A 14,742-nucleotide genomic window follows, 5' to 3' on the forward strand; every position below is an offset into this window, starting at 1 on the left:
ATATTGCTACAATATGGCCAGGGCATGTGGAAAATAATGAAAGGAAGTGCTCAAGTATCAAGAATGATATAATTGATAGAGATTACTCTGGTAGCATTGCTGTAGTACTAACAGGCAGTTTCAAAAATAGCTCATTTGGCTTAGACGCTAATTTCAATCAGTGAGAGATTCCTCATATTTTCTCTACTTTCTACCCTGACAAAGCCTTGCTTCCCCCAAACATTGTAGCAAACCAGTTGTGAAGTGTATGTGGGTGTCTGGCCACGTCCTGCAGTTAAGTGTGCGGGTGTGCTGGGAGGAAAAGGCCAGGCGACACCTGTTGGGCTTAATGAAGTGGCTGTGCTGTGCGGGAGGAGGAGGTTAACGTTTATTAGTGTGCAGCAGAGCCTCCTCCAGCACTCCCTGCTCCTCTCACCTCCTCTCTGAACCGCTCCGCTGGATCCTCACAGCCGGGGAGGGACTGGATGAAGCTGGCCACCTACACACACACACACACAGACACACACCATACACACACACACAGACACACACACACACACAAACACTCACAGACACACACACACACAAACACACACACACACACACACACACACACCATACACACACACACACACACACCATACACACACACACATCACACACACACCATACACATGCACACCACACACATCACACCATACACACACACACAGACACACACCATACACACACACACACACCACACACACACACACACCATACACATGCATGCACCCACACACCACCGCACACACACACACACACACCATACACACACCACCGCACACACACGCATGCACGCACAGACATACACACAACACACCCAAACAACACAGACACACACACAACACACACACACACACACACACACACATACGGACACGGACACACACACACCACACCCACACAACACACACAGACACAGAGGCTGTACATTTAATGGCTGATGACCTTTTTGTTGTATTGACAGCTTTTGAGCCTCCATCAACTAAAATACATGCAGAACTGAGCAGCTGAACCATGTCCTGAAAACCTAGAATCTGCATTACTTTGATGCAAATAATTTTATATATAATAATAAAAAAAAACCTGCGATTACATCAATGTACTGTTCATCTATATATAATTAATCTCATGGAACAAAACAATTATCCTGAGAAATGCCGAACATAAAACAAATAATCAAGTGCGCTCCTTTAGTCAAACCTCTTTTGCATCGCTCATACTGGCCCTGATTTGATCCATTCCAGGTCCATTGCATTTTTCATTACTACAACACTCGTACATTGAGCAAGTGCTCCATTTAACATTAACCTCAGGAACAGTGGTCCAGTAACCCTTACTCATGTTCACCATTCATTATGCACAAAGATTATTCTGTACACACAATGCAGGCCCTCGGGACAGCATGCGGGAGACTGAAAAAGAGTTTGACCACGTTTGAATTTAAATAAACTCCAAAGGGCTGTCTCCATGGCGATCTTAATGGAGAATCAAAGCAAGGGCTTTTTACGAAGCGCCAGACAGATCTCCATAATGACCCCGTGAGTAACGCATCTGAATGATGATCTCCGGGACAGGGCCACGTACACGCCAGCCTCCAGACCCCATGCACAGGGCCGGAAATGGCATTCTACGATGGCTTAGAGCGGGTCATTTTAGGGCTGTGAACTCCTGAGTGCTGGAGGCGCCACGTCCATTTTAACATCCCCTCTTGCTTGAGGATTACAGCATCTCTTAGGCTACCAGGGGAAAAGCTAACTGATAAAGCAGAGAGGCTGAGAGATAGACAAAGAGAAATAGAGAGAGGGGAGGGTAGCAGTAGCAGTGAGGGTAGGCTTTTATTCGCAGATATTCAAAGCAGTCCTCCAAACAGAGAGAGAGAGAGAGAGAGAGAGAGGGAGCAGGTAGACTACATTCCCTCAGAGGACTGCAAAAGGATGAGAAAAACCAGCCATGCGTAGACACACAGCAGAGTACAGAAGGAAAGGTTTGCCCAAGCTAGGACTCTTAGCGAGTCACCAGACCAGGTGGTTAGTACAATGACCGTCCAACATTCTAGATATAAGTGAAGGGCAATGCAAGACACAGAGCTTCCCATGGGTAAGTGAACAGAGGCTATCACTTTTGGAATGGCAGACGCTGACGGACGGAGTGCAGATTAGCCTTACAGACCCATCTCACCTCCACAGTCATTAGACAGTCCTCAGGGCTTGGGCAGACTTTCTCTCTCAAAGGTGTGATATGGAATGGTTTTTTTTCTCAACGCACTGAAAAGAACATCTCAAAAAAAGATAAAATCTCCAGCTCAACATTCACATCACGCTGTCAGTTGGGCAAAATTCTCATTGAGATTCTCAATGCGTTGATATTTCTATTTCCAAAATAATCCACATGCATTTGGGCGTGACTGATTGTAATGAACTGTTTCCTCTTACAGAGGTCCTCACCAGCCCTGACCAACAAATCTGCACCATTTTGGAAAACCTGATACACTTCAAATTTCCCACCCAAGGTTTCTATTGATCTTATTTCAGAATGTGACAGAATTCTTCATTGGGTTTATCACTCTATGGGCAGAAGAATTTAAAAATTGAAATAACTGAACTTCACATTAAGTCATAGATTACTGGGGCCCCTAGGATATCACGCTCTACCAAAATCTATTAATGTACTGCAGATCCAGGTCAGCTAAAACACACTATAGAGCTTTTTCTTTGTCTTGCAAAGGAATTGATTTTATAATGGAATCTTAACAGAAACCAGGAGAGCAACAGTGCTAGACTATTCAGCGTATCATCCATTTAAACAGTTGGATATTTGCTGAACCTATTTGACTAAGCTCAGAAATGCCACCATGGATTTGAACTAGCATCTGTCCGGTAAGACCAAATCCTGCCAAGTATTGACAAGAACTGCTATAACAACAACTGCTAGAAACAGAGAGGGAATAATGCGTTTCTGGACTCGGATCCTTGTCTTTGGCCACAGCTGGTGAAATCACACAGCGACCTCAGCCTGGTCCACACTATTCCTGTCCCTCATTACTCTGTGAGGGCTACAGGTAATCATAAACAGTGCAGCGCTACAATGAATTACTTCAGCTCTGTACGCACCCCTACCCTTCCCTTCCCAACCCACCTCCACCCATCATGCTGAGGGTTCATCGTACATACATCATGCTATATATAGCCCCCATCCTGCTATGCATCCTATAGGCATGCTCAGATTCTCCTGGCCTGGTTAGCAGGTTGTTCTCCAATCAGAATAAAAATCCTAGGCTCTGCCTTTAAAGAAAAACAAGGCCATAATGTAGGAACATTTTACAGCGGTTTCATTTTAAATTTTTGAAGGAGAGCTTGTTAACCCAAGCTGTGACCCCCAATGCAGGTCCTGTGGCAGTGAACGCTGCTGTTGCTCACGGTGCTATCGATCAAACCACTGCTGCTGCTATCACTCACAGAGCTATCACTCACACAGCTAACGCTCATGCTGCTATCCCTAACACAGCTAATGCTCATGCTGCTATCACTCACACAGCTAACGCTCACACAGCTAACACTCAGGCTGCTATCACTCACAAAGCTAACACTCATGCTGCTATCACTCACAAAGCTAACACTCATGCTGCTATCACTCACACAGCTAATGCTCATGCTGCTATCACTCACACAGCTAACACTCATGCTGCTATCACTCACACAGCTAACACTCATGCTGCTATCCCTAACACAGCTAATGCTCATGCTGCTATCACTCACACAGCTAACGCTCACACAGCTAACACTCACACAGCTAACGCTCACACAGCTAACACGCTGCTATCACTCACACAGCTAATGCTCATGCTGCTATCACACACACAGCTAACACTCATGCTGCTATCACTCACACAGCTAACACTCATGCTGCTATCACTCACACAGCTAACGCTCACACAGCTAACACTCACACAGCTAACGCTCACACAGCTAACACTCACACAGCTAACGCTCACACAGCTAACACTCACGCTGCTATCACTCACACAGCTAATGCTCATGCTGCTATCACTCACACAGCTAACGCTCACACAGCTAACACTCACACAGCTAACGCTCACACAGCTAACGCTCACACAGCTAACACTCACGCTGCTATGACTCACACAGCTAACGCTCACACAGCTAACACTCACACAGCTAACGCTCACACAGCTAACACTCACGCTGCTATCACTCACACAGCTAATGCTCATGCTGCTATCACTCACACAGCTAATGTTCATCCCGCTATCACAGCTACCAGTTATAGCTTACGCTGCCATTGCCCACCCCGCTATTGCTCACATGGTGCTATCACTCTGTGGCTATCGCTCTGTGGCTATCGCTCATGCCACTATCGCTCTGTGGCTATCGCTCTGTGGCTATCGCTCATGGTGCTTACGCTCGCGCTCTGTGATGGATCAGACCGCTATCGCTCATGTTGCTATTGCTGATGCCACCACATACATTACAGCACCTAATAACAGCATCAGTGGAAGAGGCCTTCAGCTTGTGTGACGGAGGGCTTCTCCTCACAGGGTGGGGCATCCCTGACTGGGATCAGCTTGAGCCCTCCTGTATTACGTCAAGCCCGGGAGCCCCGGTCAGCGAGAGACTAATCACGCTCCAAGGGTGGATGTGTCCATAACATCCTGACGAGTTTATTATTTAATTTTTAAATGAGCGTGTGGCTCTGACAGCACAGATCCACACTTCCACAGCCATAAGACCACCATCACCGTGCCAGTCACAGCTGGGACTGCAATCACAGAAACCCCACAGGGCTCCACTGATGGCCTCTGTGTGAGGCTCACCCAAACAGCCCAGAACCACACCATCGCCACGGCATAATTGGGCACACAGGAGCTGAACACAGACACGGCAGACTGACTCCTCTAGTGGAGGGCTGACCTCAAAGAAGCTGTTGTTCCTCTGTAATTAAACAGGCACTGCAGAGCCCCCAGTTAAAAGTCATTTGATGCTGTAAATTCAAGTCAAAGCACATTTAAATATGAGTGCGCAGCGATGCCTGAGGCAGTATGGGAAAATATCAGTCAATGAATGCACGCAAAACAGAATTTTAATTACTCGGATGATTGCCATTTTAAATCCGAGGCCATTTTCATTGCTGTGGAACACCAGGACGGCGGTCCCAGCCACAGACTATATCGGTGGAATGCTGTTCATTTAATCATGCACTTTTCACTTTTTACATTTTATACACAACCTGGCAAACCTGTTAAATATTGGCTTTATATTGTTGTATTGTTTTAAGTTGCTGAACACAATTAGCGTTAGCTTACATGTTTTGTAATATTTTATGCAAACATCCATTCATATCGCTGGATATGCAGAGGTATCTTTGTGTCAGTATTCAATGTATTTAACAGCAGCACCTAGTCAGGAGCCTGCGACCTCCTCGTTGTAGAGCTCAATTGCACCCACTAAATCAATGAACCACAGAGAAGGCCAAGATAAGACCTTCATATTCATCAACAAGTCCAAGTGAAGAATAGACAATTCATATTCATGCATTCCGCAAAAAGAGAATTCCTTATTTCAAACAGACCACAGATGCAACTGTGAGGAGAACATAATCTTGACCAAGAAGACCTCATCCTCTTATTACTTCTCAGTTAGTGGGGCTGAATCTCTGGGGATCTTATTTGCTTTGCTTCAGGGTTTGAGATGTTCCTGTGTTGGAGCAGGAAGACGTGAGATCTTACAGTGTTTCAGGAGAAGGATATTGATCCCACAGTCCCTGTGCGGAATGTGTACTCTCGCTAGCCTGATGATCGGACACGGTTCAGAAGGCCGGGCCTGGAGCGCCCGAGACACTCGTTTTAATGAAGAGCGACGGCAGAGTGATAATTACACCCAGCCCTGCACCCTGTCTCCCATCTATCACTGTAGGCTGGGAGAATTCAGTGCTACAGAGCTCAGTAAGCTGGGAGAATTCAGTGCTACAGAGCTCAGTAAGCTGGGAGAATTCAGTGCTACTGAGCTCAGTAAGCTGGGAGAATTCAGTGCTACAGAGCTCAGTAAGCTGGGAGAATTCAGTGCTACTGAGCTCAGTAAACTGGGAGAATTCAGTGCAGCAGAGCTGTGAGAATTCAGTGCTACAGAGCTCAGTAAGCTGGGAGAATTCAGTGCTAGAGAGCTGTGAGTTCTGTAAGCTGTGAGAATTCAGTGCTGCAGAGCTGTGAGAATTCAGTGCTACTGAGCTCAGTAAACTGTGAGAATTCAGTGATACAGAGCAGTGAGTTCTGTAAACTGTGAGAATTCAGTGCTACAGAGCTGTGAGTTCTGTAAACTGGGAGAATTCAGTGCTACAGAGCTATGAGTTCTGTAAAGTGGGGGAATTCAGTGCTATAGGGCTCAGTAAACTTGTAGAATTCAGTGCTACAGAGCTCAGTAAACTGGGAGAATTCAGTGCTACAGAGCTCAGTAAACTGGGAGCTGAAATAACACAAGGTCAGGTGACTGTCTGCTGCCTGTGTCTGTCCTTCTTGTCAATTCGAAGAGCCGGAAAGGTCTCTTTTTGTGGTTGTGATGGATCTGTCTGCTTTGGTTGGTAAAGCCACTTTCATCCTAATTGGCCACGTCCTGTATTTTACAACCTCAATTCTGAAAAAGCTGTATCAGTATAGCAGCTAGCGTTTGAAACTGATAGCAGCGCCTTCCCATTTATGACCGTCTGCCTTCAGAGAGATACGCTTCCTCAGTGAATCAGGCAGGCGCCAGCATGTCCAAAAGCGACTCTTATGAAGCAGAAATTCATCTTCCTTCAAACTTTTAACATTTTTAACATTTTAACATTTAATACGCCAAGTCCCATTTTGATGATAAGTTGACACTGTTAATGAACGAAGGAGGATGACTTATACGCAGATGGCTAAAAGAGAAAATCCTGGATAGGGCCACTGATGTACCGTTCATAATATTTTGGGTCTGTAAATACAAAGTGATATTATTGCTCACGGTGCTAAAGCGAATTATTAATATTCAAAATGCAAGTCAGAGGAATAAATCAGGTTTCCATCTGATCAACCAACTATATCCATGTTGCCATCATCATTGTAATCACTGCTGCTCTGAGTTCACGGTAAACACCCGCACACCTGGCTGCCGATGACAGCATGATTTCCGCTTCACTCCCTGCCTTGCGACGGTGAAACAGCAGCGGGAGATAACAGAGCCAAACAGAAGGAAATCCAAGGCCCGAACCGTGAAACTGTTTACCGAGCGGTAGGCTCTCTCTCCCAGGGTCCGATACAATGTGTTGTTTCCTGATAGTCAGATGAGAGACGGCTCTCTTCCTGTGATGACGTTAACCCCTGAAATCCTGTAGCAGACTGCAGAGGCCCTGTGCTTTTGTCTCTATCCCACATTTCAGACTAAAACTGCGGAACTCATCACAGGGAGACAGAACCAGTAAAAACAGAAGAACAGTAGATACATTTTCTGCCCAGACAAAGCTAGAAGTTACTCTGAAATAGGCACTTTCAGAGTATACTTTCAGAATCCTCCGAATAGGATCAGAGTAACAGAATTAAGAAACTCAGCTGCTGTTTCCAAATGTAATGGACGCACAGAGGTAAGGACCCAGGTGTTTCCAGACGGGAGCAGCACTAAAACAGGCGCCTCCCCGGCTGACTCACCTCCTCCACGGTCCAGTGCTCCACGCGGCTGGCCGGCTCCCGCTCCACGCCCGGCAGGAGCTTACAGTGCTGCTCCCAGCACAGGGTCAGCTCACAGCCCGGCTCGGCCGGGGCCGAAAGGAAGACGGACTGGTGCAGCGCTCGCTCCAAGCTGTCCACGTCGCCCCCTGCAGGAGAGGAGGACACATTTGTTGTCCCGCTTACAACTTTGGAAATATACCGATGAATGTACTTCCTCAACCAATTAATTTCAGTATTTCAGTGCTGCCATCATGACTGCATTATGGCAACAGAGTGAGGCAAACAAATGTGAGCCTGACAAGAGTTAAGGGCTAACAGTCATGACTGTAGGAAAGGAAGGAGCTGGTGTGAGAGTTGATGAGGTAGTGCAGTTTAGGTTTAATGCCAGCAAAGGACAGCCACTTTTGCCCGCTTCACCACTCCTTGAGTGATAATGAGCTTTCATTTGCAAATTATCAGCAAGTAACTGTGGTGTGGTCAAAAATAAGAGGAACATTTTCACCAATAAGCAAAACGCAGAAGAGAAATATCCTCACGCCAGCGCTGGAGCTCTGTGAGCTTTATCAGTGATGGATTTGTAAGGCGGCGTAGCTCACAGGAGCGAGGGCGAGGAGCTGGAGAGCTCCCAGGATTAATGCGGCTTGATTGAAAATCACCTGACGGTGCTAACGAGCGGCTCCGCTGCGCTTTAGCATGTGCGGGATGAGGGAGAAGATTAATTTGTGTTTGAGGTGGAACTCGGGGAGAAGTTATCGGGCCGTCTCCCGCCGATCCCATCCCTGGAGCTCGGGCTCAAAACGCCACGGCGATAATGAGGCGCGTGACAGAGTGGGGAAGGAAGCGGGCGGTGGAAACGTGCGGAAACCCTCTGAGGTGGTGGCGCTCTGTTTTGTGGGTCACCGTCATGAATCTCTGGCGTAATTAGGAGAGACTGAGGCGGGCAGAATGGCGGAGGACAGTTTTGCCGAGAGTTTCTGCAGGGGAACCTGGTGACAGGTGAGGTACGGTCCCAGGGCGTACGAACAGGTGTGACCCGCTTCCCGCCAAAGCCATTCCGTGTTTAGGCCCCACTACATCATCGCTGAAAAAATGCTCCATAAATACTTCAGCTTGGTGCCCTTTTTCAGACATTTGATGTCTTGCAAGCCCATAAAAGCACACTACAAAATTACGGTTCTTTAAGGTACACAAAAATGACAGGAGAAACTTTTATATTACAACGAGGCTATCCATAGTGCCATTACAGAGGAAATAATGTTACTGTGTTGTTGTGGAAAGCAGGGATGACCAACTGCACTGGCTTGCTCAGTGTAACAGTAAATGGTATGACAAGTGGTAGCACTGCTCATGGCGATTTGGGTTGTGTTAGGACAGTCTGTTTGGCTGACGACTAACATTTTCCCATGGCTGCCAGAATGAAGCTCTCCTCAGAGATGATGAATAATTCTGGCCCACATGGGGTTGGGTTATGGGATAATTACAGCTTAGAACTCCGCCGACGTTTATCCTCAGACAACACGCAAGACGCCCAGAATAATGATGACATTGGGCCAGTCAATCACATTTGGTTTAACACAGTTCACTTCTTCAGGATGAGGTGAAGTATGAGGTATCGGTGCTCTCACAAAGGGGAATGTAAGCTGTCTGAGGATGGAAAATGGCTGTAAGCTTTAGGTCTGATTTGATAACATGCCTCTGACATCGACGCATATCTCAATTTTAGAAGGTTAATTACCCTTGTTGAACTTCTATGGCATAGAAGATTTCGACAGTTCAACTCTCATGCCAAGTATTTAATTTCAGACTTTGATACAATACTATTTTGTTGTTAGTTCTTGCAACAAAAATACACAACACACAAGTAACAAGTACGTTTTCAATCTGAAATATGTTTGTGACAGGTGGGGCTCAGTTTGCAGGAGGGAGGCAACAGGTTAACACACTTAACCAGACCTACTGGTTAAGTAGACACACACCTGGGCTACGTTAGCCCAGGATATAAAATGTGAGCTCTTTCCCGCAGTAGGCGTCTGAGGAACCACGGACGAAGGAGCTATGATGCGAAAGAGACAAGGCTGAAAGCGACCAAGCAAAAGCTACTAAGTGAAAGCTACAGTTTGGTTTTGTTTGCCTTTGTTAATTTAGTTTGTTGTGTTCACCCTGCTCCAGTGAGGGGAAGGACGATAATCGTTTTGCTTGTTTATAAGTTTGCTCTCGCTCTCTCTCATAGTGTGTGGAAAATAAAACGGTGGTGAAAACATCGCTCAACCTCCCTGAGTCCATCTCTTCTGTCCGCCCCGGGGTGTATCACGGCGTGCGACAATGTTGCATCATCTATTTTTTTTAACCTAATTAGTAGTTTTATTGGAACCATAACACTGCATTTAACGTGCTAGAGGATAACTTGAGGAGTTTCCTGTAGCTCAAAATGTATTATTAGGGCTTTGATGTGGTGACGGTGTGGATTTTGAGGGCATCGACTAAACAGTGTGTAGCCAAAGTATCCATTCCACAAGCATTTTAATATACCCCTCTGTTTCCACAGCTGTCCTTAAAGAGAGCGGTCGCTGTGACCAGGGCTGCTGTTGTTCTTCCGGGCTTACACACTGCTAACAATAGGGAAGCTTTAATATCAGCGTGAGCTGCAGCCGCTTTGATCAGCCATCTTTTGATCATTACGGCCAGGTCTTAACAGAGGAAAGAGCATGAGTTGGTAATGTGGAAAACACAATTACAGCACACAACACTACTGAACCAGGCGAGAAAGGGCATCTGCAGATTTTACACTGTGTGGGGTTCACCTCACTAATATGCATTCAGTGGGCACTTTGTCAGGGATTATTTTTTACTAATTGGTTTTCAGCTGCACATTTCTTCCCCATTCTGACATTTGGTCTGAAAAATTGCTGAACCTCTTGACCATGTCTGCATGGTTTTATGAATTTAGTTGCTGCCACATGATTGGCTGAGTAAATATTTGCAGTAACAAGCTGGTGTACAGGTTTACCTAATAAAGTGCTCAGTGAGTGTACATAGGTGTGTCTACTTAAGCAAACACATCTGTGAGTTGTTATTGCCCATTTACCATATTGTGATAGAGAGGCCTTCAAAAAGACAAGTAACCACGTGAATTGGCAATACTTTAATCATGCAGAAAGATACACTCTGTGATGCCAGTGAAGCAGGATAGATGACTTCAATCATGTGCATTCGCGGGGAAACAGGCCGGCTTACACTCTTTCAAATGAATCTACTGACATTTCAGCACTGAAATGCTACAGAAATAAACATGGCATTCTAGAAATATCATGCAAACAGTGCTACTAAGCCCTCAGGACATATCCAAGCATCTCAGTCAAATGTTACAGGCGAGTGGCTGTGACTCTCAAACACAAGAGCCCAAGTGGGAGAGAGAGAAAGGGCAGGGAAATTCAGGTTGGAAATGCAGAACAAAGGGGTCTGACCGGAGGAAAATGCTGTTGTGTCACTCACAGCCATATACGATTACGGACACATGCTGTAGGCGGGGGCACGTGGAAGGACATAACACTTCAAATGCACATCGTCAACACTGCAGTGTACATTGTACACACAGTTAGTACATACAGTTTGATTTAATAAAGGCCTAAATTTGGATTTTTCATAGGATGCAGTTCCGCTGAAGATTTCGTTGTGCCAATTCCTGAACAGGGCATTGATGTCGTCTTTTTGATTAAAATGGAACGGCATCGTGAGACGACGCGAAAAAGGGTGAAGTTAAAAATACCAGGGTGCCTTTTCGGGCTGGATTTGCACATCATAAACATTTTAGCAGAGGCCTGAAGCGGCGAGACGAGCAGCGTTCCTCCCAGAGGGGAGCTAGGGGAGCGTGCTCTCCCCCTCACTGTCGTCCCTGTGCCTGCTCGCTCTACCCCAGCCCCGATTAAAGGCCGTGTCACAGAAGGCACGGGGCAAATCGCCCAAAACGAGCCGCTGTCTGCTCGCTGTGGGAAAAAACGCAGCGGAATTAGAGGAATGCGAGTCCGTTTCCCTGGAAGACAGTTCCCCGAGGATGGCATCGGGTGTTGCGTGGTCTTCGGCGCGATAAATCGCGTTGTGGAATAAGTGAGTGAGATTAAGCTCGACTGTGACGCAGTGGCTGTTCCTCACAAATTAACCAACCGTTACACTCACAGTACGGGCGGCACAAATGGCTACCACACAAGAACCTTCCCTTTTCCCTAGTCTTTCCCCTCTTCATTACTTCATTGATTGAATTTCACCACTGGAACGAAAGTGTAATTAACATTAAGTTAAAAACTATTTACTGATCCACTGAAGAAAACACTAAGAAAGCACTCAACGTGTTGCAGGGATAAACTGCCTGCCAGTTTTTAACCACTCAATATTATTCTGTGCATATCCATAGGTTCGATTAGCTGGAGCTGTTTTAGCATTTGATTAGCAATGTGGATTACTGAAAAAGAAGTGTGATTGATGACTTAAAATCAGCCAAATGTTTTTGCAGCATAAGGTAATCAATAATTACCCTCAAATAACAATTAATAAGGTTTGAATCTTAAACAATCTGCCCAGTGGTGAGACATACAGTGGACATTATATGTAGCTGTAGCAATTGTCAGAGATCTGAGCTGATACACCTTAATGCAGAGCAGGCTGATGTTAGCGTCACGGGGGATCGATTTAATAATTAAATTAAATGTAATTTCCTGTCTTCTGAGGCTTTCAACAAATGCAAACATTCAACTTAAAACATAGTTTAAGGTGATTCATATGTATCAACCCTGAACACCTCCCAATAGATCCAGTCGACAAGAGTGAACACAGCCACAAAAACGTCATAATTTCTCCAGGCTCAACCACCGAGGGGGAAAGTTCAGCAGAGTTTCCAAAGAAAATATAAACAAAGCGGGTGGTTAAAAAAAGTATTTCAATGAGCACAAAATGTAGCTGTATATTAAAATCATATAGAATTTCTAAATATCAGAAAGCTGCTGTGTGGCTTACAACAGACTTTTATTTAATTGCCAAGAAGCCTGTGTCTAAACCGCTAACACCATTAGCCTAGAAAATGAAATCGTTAACACCGCTTCTAAAACGTGATGTTATGAAACGATTATGATCAACTAGGTATTCTACTTAGCCTACTTTACATGGTTATGGATCATAAATGCAGTTGTCGTGGGATTTAATAAGACAGAAAAGACGTCAGGGAGTGATACCCTCAGGCAAGTGACTCCTCAATCATTTGCCCACTCTTAAACTGCATAAGTACAGCTACCCGTTTGGTTTATTTTCAGTCTATACACCTCTGCTGGTCTTTAAATATAACGATTGAATACGATTTGCTGGAATGATTATTCATTAAAATACTAAAATAGCAACAATCTACAGCGGCTTTCTATTCATAACAATGGCAGATGCATGTTTTCCCCCTCGGAAGGCTCTGCCTATATGAATATGACACGTTGCGGACTGGATCTATTCTCCAAATGGATGCATCTTTAGAGCTGCTGTCTGAAGGTGAAGTTATTATACGCCTGACGTGAAGCACCCTGCGGGACCAAGCAGAAACAGCAGGTCCTGGAAAACACGCTGGGTTCATCCGTACGCTCTGGATTCAGCTGCACTAAGATGGTCGGGTTTATCTTTAAAAGCATAGTCTTTTAACAGCCGCTGTTTTATGCATGAGCTGGGGTGGGTAAGGCGTAATACAACTGGATGGAAAAAGACAATTAAAACGCGACTATATTTCTCACACATCTACCCAACCGCACTGTACATTATGTGTACAGACATCCAGCAACAACCTATTGTTCTTTTTTTTTTTAAGTGCATAACGTCACAATAAACGAGAACAAACGTAATTAGATCAAAGTTCCAACAGTGAATCTGTCGCTAGGGGGGGTCTGAGTAATGCCTCCCCCCGGAGTTCAGCCTGTCACTGCCACACACAGGCAGGCGGGACATCAAAACCGGCCTTCACACCAGCGCCAGGCCCTGCCGGCACAACCCACCTCCGCAGACCTGCGCTGTAAACCCATCAGCAGACGGAGCAGCGGGACTCTCTCCAAGCAGAGGGATATGAACATTTTCACCGCCACATTCACACTTCTCCGCCGAGAAGCTCGACAGCCACTTTCACGCCGTATCCACGAACACCCCCCCCCCCCCCCATTTTGGCTTTTAAATATGAAGCAAACTGCGCGGAAGCAAAGACAAAAGGCGAACCCATTACGGCTCAAACGCTCTGCATGTAAAGGGCCACACAATGAGTCACCGCTGCACTCAGGGTTCAAAAGATTCAGTATGACGTTCCCTTCCCCTAAAGGCACAAAACACCAGCCCACTCGGGTAATGAATATAGCGAACAAAGACTGCAATATGGAACAGTGGGCTCAGAAAATGCCGTTCTGACTTCAAAAACAGGCTGAATGTAGATAAAATGGAAATCGTAACCTTCGGGATATTACGTGCTTTAGCAGCACTAGCGAGTGTATTAACAGACCGGCAGTAGACGGCTCACAGGAAAGCCGCTCACTGGATTTGTGTGGCGAAAAGTTATGAAGAACCCGTACACCTCCGAACACACACAAGTCACAGGGCCATTACCCATAATCCATCTCTTTCAGTGGACTGAGGACTGAGTAGCTGAACTCGCACGGGTCAGGACACATGGCCATTACTCATAACAGGCAGGCTGTGTGATGTAGCGCTGCACTGAAGGTCAACCGGTCACCGGCAGCGACACCACGGCAACACCGGAGATACCTGGCCCATCCTGCAGGCTCAGCCAGGCAGGACAAGATCCAGCTGGCCCCCTCAGAATGCACAGGTGGCCTTCAGCGCCCCTCTCCTGCTCCTCTGTCCAGCCCTGGACTCCAGACAGCGGAGGGATGGCACATTTTTGGAGCCCACTTTCCCAGATGGGACGCAAAATTTGCACCCCAGGTCCGGGCAGTTATAGCAAAAAGTGTCCGCAAACATTAAGCTGGACAGATATTGAATGAATAAACCAT

The 14,742-nt window shown here is 46.0% G+C and overlaps 1 protein-coding gene across 1 annotated transcript in view; it reads right to left on the reverse strand.

Annotated features, from left to right (window-relative positions):
- Positions 1-14,742, reverse strand: part of LOC133137150 (lethal(3)malignant brain tumor-like protein 4) — a 60,631-nt gene that overhangs the window by 1,931 nt on the left and 43,958 nt on the right. Inside the window, exons 18-19 of the mRNA XM_061255222.1 lie at positions 7,703-7,869; positions 416-478 (exon numbers count right to left, since the gene is read on the reverse strand). Coding sequence (XP_061111206.1) covers positions 416-478; positions 7,703-7,869 — 230 coding nt within the window. The remainder of the gene's footprint in view (positions 1-415; positions 479-7,702; positions 7,870-14,742) is intronic.

The sequence above is a fragment of the Conger conger genome, chromosome 9 (genome assembly GCF_963514075.1).
Source record: "Conger conger chromosome 9, fConCon1.1, whole genome shotgun sequence".
Classification (NCBI taxonomy): Eukaryota; Metazoa; Chordata; class Actinopteri; order Anguilliformes; family Congridae; genus Conger; species Conger conger.